The 7,312-nt window shown below is 46.7% G+C and overlaps 1 protein-coding gene across 1 annotated transcript; it reads left to right on the top strand.

The window, feature by feature from the left end:
• The first annotated feature begins 97 nt into the window (after positions 1-97).
• Positions 98-6,179, top strand: EIF6 (eukaryotic translation initiation factor 6). Its single transcript, XM_037402555.1, has 6 exons — positions 98-284; positions 358-443; positions 1,252-1,427; positions 2,700-2,876; positions 3,489-3,670; positions 4,793-6,179. Exons 1-6 carry the CDS (start codon positions 178-180, stop codon positions 4,800-4,802), a joined length of 738 nt encoding a protein of 245 aa, XP_037258452.1. The 5' UTR covers positions 98-177; the 3' UTR covers positions 4,803-6,179.
• Positions 6,180-7,312: the final 1,133 nt, after the last annotated feature.

The raw sequence follows: 7,312 nt of genomic DNA, 5'->3' as shown, positions 1-7,312 counted from the left end.
CCTCACTGCGGCGGCCCCTCCCGGCCGGCGGCGGCGCTGTGCCCGCCCGGCGCGGCCGGGGCCGCTCTACCCGCGCACTTCCGCCTGCCCGCCGCCGGAAGCGGACGTGCCGCGTGCGTCCGGCCGAGGCTGCGGCGCCCATTGCAGCGCGGCCCGTCCCCGCTGTGCTGCCCGGCTATGGCTGTCCGCGCCAGCTTCGAGAACAACAACGAGCTGGGCTGCTTCGCCAAGCTCACCAACGCCTACTGCTTGGTGGCCATCGGCGGCTCCGAGAACTTCTACAGGTGAGGAGGCCCCGCGGGCCCGGCCGGCCCCGCCGCCCCGCCGCCGCGCCCTGACCGCGCCCTCTCTTTGCAGCGTCTTCGAGGGGGAGCTCTTCGGGACCATCCCGGTGGTGCACGCCTCCATCGCCGGCTGCCGCATCATCGGCAGGATGTGTGTGGGTAGGTGCCGGCCGGCCGGGCCCCGGGGCAGGGGCTGGGGCCCCGGCGCTGCTGTGCGGACAGCGGATCGCCGCCTGGCGGGGGCGGCGCCCCTCGGCCGCGGAGGCCTTGGGGTCAGGCGTGGGGGGAGGGCGAGCTGAGAAGGGAAAAGCCCAAACGTGCCCGGTGACGGCGCTGGGGTAGTGGACATGTGTGCCACTCGGGGCCCGAGGACACCTGTAAGTCGCTCTGGGGAGCGGGGCGAGGGGCCGGAGCCGTTGGGGTTGGCGGCTCAGTGCCAGCGCTGGCGGGGCAGGGCCCGAGAGGGGCCAGGCGTTAGCAAATGTGAAAGGCAGAGAAAAGTCTTTAGTCGGTCTCTGGCCAGTGCGACCCTGTTCTGGCAGACAAACCTCTTGCCTGAGCTTTGTTCTTGTCAAAATCTTTGTCCGTGCCATCTTCCTGCTTTGCCGCAGTAAAGTAGTACAAACGGGCAGCATCGGGGGGTGCTGTAGGGTAATCGGCATCTGCAGGGAAATTTCTAGTCAGAGTGTTTCATTGAGAACCAACCTTTAGTTCTGTTGGAAAAGGGAAGTGGTTAAAGTTAGTGCCATTCACCCGTTTCTACTGTGAGATAAGTATGCTTCGTCCTGGTGTTCCTTACCTGTGGCGCAGGGTTTTAAATGGTAACGTTATTTCTCTTGGGCTGAGCTTGGGGCTTGGGAGGAGCGGATAGGGCAAGGACAATTCAAGCCTTTGTTTTATAAACATCAGGAAAGTGGGAAGCCTCGTGGAAATATTATTTTTTTCTTTTCTGTCTTTGTCATTATAGGAAACAGGCACGGACTGTTGGTGCCAAGCAGTACGACAGACCAAGAGCTTCAACATATCCGCAATAGTCTTCCAGATTCTGTGCGAATTCAGCGAGTAGAAGAGCGGCTCTCAGCGCTGGGCAATGTCACTACCTGCAATGATTATGTAGCTCTTGTACATCCAGATCTTGACAGGGTATATGGCTGTATAAAGCTTTTAAATTCATGCTGGATGCATGGGAAATGATTGCCAAGCTGCAGTTTGGGTTTATGGTTGTTGAGGATTTCTGTATGTAGCACAGGAATCAGAAGAGCTGTATTAACAGCTGAGCTAATGTCACTTAGGAGGCTGTGCTGCCTTGTGTTTCCTTTCTTTTCAAGACAGAAGTCTCAAAATGGGATTTTGGACTTCTGACTTGGTTTCACTTCATCTGCCTCTTTTTCTGTATTGGTGGATATGGATCCTGCCCTAAGTAGAGCGTGTGCCCTCTTGTTCAGCGTGCTGTAGTGAATGCCCTTTTGTAGAAGAGGAGGAGTGGGTTGTGGAAGTATATTGTCAGGTGCCATTTGCTTTGTGTATGTAAAATTGAATGAATGAAAGTGAGTATGCATGTGTGTAGTAAGGAGACCATAAAGAAGAGTTTAGTCAGGACTACAGCAGTAATTATAAGCTACTGCTGAGCTTGCTGAAATTTGTAATAGTTGAAAGAGGCCATGGATGCGATGGTGGTGCGTGCTTACAGAGGGGTGATAGAAAACTAGAAGGTTCTTGTATGGAAGTTTATAATAAGGCCAGAGGAGACAAAGCTGCTGCTGCTTTATGTTTGAGAACTGATATCTTAATAGCACTAGGGAGAGGGGTGTGGTGTGGCTGCAGGTGGTGAAGGTCCTTACAGTGCTTGCTTTCGGTTTGTGCTAAAGGTGATGAAGAAGTGGGACTTTGTGTTAGGAGTACAAAGGTTAAAAAAAAAAAGGGGGTGTGGATCTCTGCAGCATATTAGGTTTTAAATAAGTATAAAAGGTAAGGCAAGATGGCCAAAGAGGGAGGAAACAAAAGAATTCACAGTGCGAACCTGGAGGGGAAGGATTTTTTGAGAGTTATGCAGAAGGATAAGACAGTTTTGTCCCAGTGGCCTGGGACAAGAGAGGACTGGTTCACAGGGAATGCCCAGAGAACAGGCGTTGACACAACTGATGTGCTGCCAGCATCCTCCAGAAAGAGGGGACAAGAGCATTTCTCAGTAAAGGCGTGGTGTTGTGGTTAGTTATAGTGGCCCAGCTCAGTACACACAGGTAACTGGAAACATCTGGAGTATAGATGCTGAGTAAGTGATTGGATTGCAATGGATTGTGAGAGTGTGGGCAGGCTTTCAAAGGGGAGGATCCCAGCTGAAGGTTGCATGCAGCAATAGCTTGACTTTGGATTCTGTGATACTGTTTTGCTGAGGATTTTATTCTCTCCTTGCAGGAGACAGAAGAGATTTTGGCAGACGTACTGAAGGTTGAAGTTTTCAGACAAACAGTGGCAGATCAGGTGCTAGTAGGAAGTTACTGTGTTTTTAGTAACCAAGGAGGAATTGTGCACCCTAAAACCTCAATTGACGATCAGGATGAACTGTCTTCATTGCTCCAGGTCCCACTTGTGGTAAGGCGTTTGTGTTTTCTCTTGCCACTCCCTCCTAACCCAGTTCAGTTTTAATGTTTCTGTATCTTGGGGGCTCCTGGATACTGTTCCCTATGCGGAGCTATTCCAAGTGGGAGGTGAAGAGAAGACTTGAACAGGGCAAGTCTTCTGAGACATTCAGACTGAGAAAAGACAGGGAAAACAAGTTGCTTAGTGCCTTTAGTTTGCTTCTGAAACGTTGCTCTGCTGGGATTATGCAAATTGCGCCCATTGCTTCATACAGAATGTGTGTTGTCTGTGGTTTGGCCAAAGGCAGTGTTTAAAAAAATTAAGCCATAAAATCCTGTGCCTGCTCAGTTGGATTTGTGAGTTTCACAATTGCTGTGCCTTTATGCTTGCTATTTGTTAGATTTTATTTCACTGAATGTCATGCAATTTTCTCTCAAGAGATTAAGTGCTGTCCATTAATCTTTTTATCTGAAATCTTTATAACTTTGTTGATGGCCAAAGCCTTAATCTTTTCAGGAGCGTGAGTTTAGGCACTCCACTGAAGACTTGTAATAAGGAGACGTAATGAAACGTGCTGCTGTCAGCATACCCTGTTAACTCTGCCTGCTTTATTTTTTTGGCTAGGCTGGAACAGTGAACCGTGGCAGCGAGGTCATTGCAGCAGGAATGGTTGTAAATGACTGGTGTGCCTTCTGCGGGCTGGACACAACCAGCACTGAGCTCTCTGTCATCGAGAGTATCTTCAGGTTGAATGAAGCTCAGCCAAGTACCATTGCTACCAACATGAGAGATTCCTTGATTGACAGGTAAGGAGGACCCAGGTCTGTGTGTGATCATGATCAAAGCAGGCAAGATTTTACTATAAAGCTAGCTATTCTCACATCTGATTTTTTTTTTATTGTTTTTTTTTCTAGTATTTGATTTTTTTACTTCCTCTTTGGGTAACTGACAATTGCCTTGTTGCAGAAGAGTTTGTTTCCTTGTAACTAATGAGCCTTCTTAGACCTGTTACACCTTTTGTAAGAAATAGTATCCATTTCAACTTTCAGATACATTTTTTTTAATCTAACTGTTCAGTGCTTAGCTATGACATGAATGGAGCTTTTATAAACAAATTTTGTTTTAAAAGTTAAGATGCCAGTGGCTTTGCTTGGCCTTGTGGCCTATGATTGTTTTAACCCATAAAATTATTTCAGATGCCTGCTGCAACCATTTCTGGAGCCACGAAGACTTAGGAGCTTGTCTGCTGCTGCTTTAAATCTTTTTTTCAAACTTTGTTGTCAAGGCTTTGTCCAAGTTGCCTTTTAATGGGAGGTGGTTTTTCTTGTGTCGTGCCTGGAGAGTGGTAGTGATATAGGACCTTCCCCATTCATTAATGTATACAAACAAGGTTTAGGCATACATACAGATGAATGTCAAATGCAAACATTTGGGTTTTCATCTGATTACAACTCTTAAATCATTGCTGTGGTGCTAGAGGTGTGTTCTTGAGCTACTTAGGCCATTGTAGCTTAGTGGCTGTGTTCTCAGTTATTGTGAGAATGTATGGGAATGGTTTATGGCATAAGAAAAGACTAAGGAATTCCTTGAATGAAGAACCCTTTGAAAGAGTTCTCTGTTGCCCCTTTACAGTCCTTGTATAAAGGCTGGATGTCTGTGAACATAACAGAGCCATAATTAATCTTGCTCTGAGCTTTTGATAACTACCTAGGCCAGGCTGAGTGTACATTTTGCCTTTGCCAGCTTGACAAGTCTGTTCTCATGGCTGGCTGCTGGCCGGTCTGCTTCCCTCTTTTCAGTCTTGTGTTCTAGGAAGGGAAATTACTACTGGGCCTTTGTAATTGGAGGTTGAGAACTGACTGCTGGTGTTTTGAAATGCCTTCTCTGGCACTTGTCTGCTAAATCTCCTTTCTCTTTTGTCTTTTTAGCTTGACATGAGCAGTGTTGGTTCCTGCAATCCAGAAAGCTCCTAAGGAGTGAAGTGTCCTTTGGAAAGCTGCACTTTGGATTACAGACATCTAGACCTTCTGGTATTGTTTCTGCAGGCGTAGCCCAAGGAAGAGGCTACAAAACCAACTTTTTGTAGTGTTTTGTAAACTAAGTATTATTGCAAAAACTGATAAATAACGTACATAAATTACAAATAAGGAATGCTCTCTATCCCTTTGCTGACACTTTCCAGTTCTTCAGCTGTGCTTTCTCGTTTTGTGATGCTGACTGAGCCCCTCAGATAAGCCCACAATATTTACTCCTGTATATAATACTCTTGAGTATTGATCACTAGAGATTATTTTGCCTTAAATAATGCATTGGTGTCTGCTGCACAGCAGTCTGTTTCAGCACATACATGTCACTGATCTCTTTTCCTGCTCTTGCTAAAGAGCGATGTTTCTCATGTTGGTAGACTTAAGAGCCTCTTGTCTGTCCAATACCAAAACCATAGTAGTTTACTTGCAACAAAATAATTCAGAAGCCATCACCTGCTCTCTTGCCCTGACTGGCAGCTGTTCCCACAGGGCCAATGATTTTGAGTGATCAGCCCTGATTAAACCTGGAGTTTCTCAAAGCTAGTCCAGGAGCTTCTAACAGCAAAAATGTGTGACTGTCTGTGGAACAGACATTTGGTCTGTTGCCTGCAGATGCCTGGTGCCATGTGTGCTGCTTCGGAGGCACCCGCAAGAGAGCACCCTGCATGCTCTTGCCAGTGGGCTTTCATCTGTTCTATAGGAGTTAGCCACCTACCCTGGGAAACTCTTAGCAAATCGAAAAAGATGTAAACCACCTCATCTTGAGTTATTTTGGAGACATGTTAAGTCACACGGTTCTAACCAGTTACTCCATTCAGTCAGATGTTATAGATTTGGGAGCTTGCCAGTTAGGAGCTCTGCCCTTGCCAGGGAGTGATGGTGGTGAAAAGGACCTATAGGTACTGCTTTCAGGTAGAAGAGAGTCATTTCATTCTAAACAGAGCTGTTGCTCGCTGATCTCTTACTTCACTTGCTTTACTTCTGCTTGCCTGTTAACGGTGTCCTGAAGGCACAGAAATGTCTCCATTTCCCATCTTAAGGGTATGTGGAAGCTCCTCGCTTGCTTCCAAAGAGCTGCATTGCTCAGCTGGGTTCTCTTGAGGAATGCTGTCCTGAAGGCAGTGTGGGCAGAGCTCTTTTTTGGCCCTGGTGCTTCAGGCTTTGCAGAAAATTAAGTAAACTTCCTTTTTTGTTTTACTGCCTGGATGTTTACGGAAGGTTTTGTAAGTTTTGGTTGATTAAGGGTTGCTCCTTAATAAAGATTGCCACAGAATCTTCCCTGATCATAGCAGTCCTGCCGTCTGGGCTGTCTGTAATGGTAACCGAGCCAGGGGCTGCCATTTCCAGGCTGCTTGCCTTCCCTCTGCCATTCCGGGAAGCCTGTAAGCAGCTCATAGCTCCTTGCTGCTACAGCTAACAATTCTTGGTGTTTGTGGTGCCTTTGATAGGGTGGACTACCTTTCTAGACAATGACTCCAGGTCTCCTCCTCTTGGCATATCTCAGGATTGAGAGTGAGAAGCTGTTTTCCTTTGGCTGCCTTGCAGGGCTCTGTTCTCTGTTCTTGTTCTATAAATGGCAAACGGTCTGACTTCTGCTATTGGTGTTAGCATGTCATCAAGCGTGGAATGGGTAAGGCTGAAGTTTTTCCCTGCAACTTCTGTAACTCGTTTTTCACTCCAGTTGATGGGCAGGAATCCTGGTTTGTGTTGGTGATCTTGATGTGTGTTATGTGGTAAATAGTGCTTAGAGGTAAACAAGAAAAATAATCCACACTCTGTGTAATCCAGATTTTTAAATAAGAAAGATACTGGTACAGTGTTGGGGTTGTGGTATGACGAAGAGGGTTGGACACAGAGAGAAGAGGGCATTGCTAACTGGTGCGTGACCTTTTACAAAAGTCGCATTGAAGCTTGGGAACTGAAAGGTGGCAAAGATGATAGTCATTCTAAACAGGGGTTTGTGGGAATTTTGAACTAGTAAGAGGGACCTATGTACAAGGAAAACAGAAACTGTAATAAAGAATTAGTAGAAACATGGATACATGATATCATGAGAGAGTATAAACTTGGTGTTTTAATGGTGTCATGTCTTACAAGTCCACAGGGGTGTGGAGAAGGTCTGTTGTAACACTGTTTGTATGTGTGAAAGGCATTTGGCAGGTTTTTGTGCCAAAGGCTTTTAAGGACTGTGGGTTGAGTGATCCCATGGAATGAGAGGGAAGCCCTTTACAGGCTTGAGGATGGGGGAACAAGAGTAAAAGGTTAAATTTTACAGGAGTTTCACAGGGAGCAATGCTGGGAGCCACGACGTTCAGTGTTCTTGTGTTCTGTTTTGGAAAGGCGGTGGATTCGTGCAGGGAAGTTTGTCTGTACTAACTTATTCCGACTAGTAAGGATGAGGACAGACTGATGGGTCGATAG

Source organism: Falco rusticolus, chromosome 10, assembly GCF_015220075.1.
Source record: "Falco rusticolus isolate bFalRus1 chromosome 10, bFalRus1.pri, whole genome shotgun sequence".
Lineage (NCBI taxonomy): Eukaryota > Metazoa > Chordata > Aves > Falconiformes > Falconidae > Falco > Falco rusticolus.
Note: the sequence above shows the minus strand (reverse complement) of the source record. Positions and strands in the feature narration are given on the sequence as shown.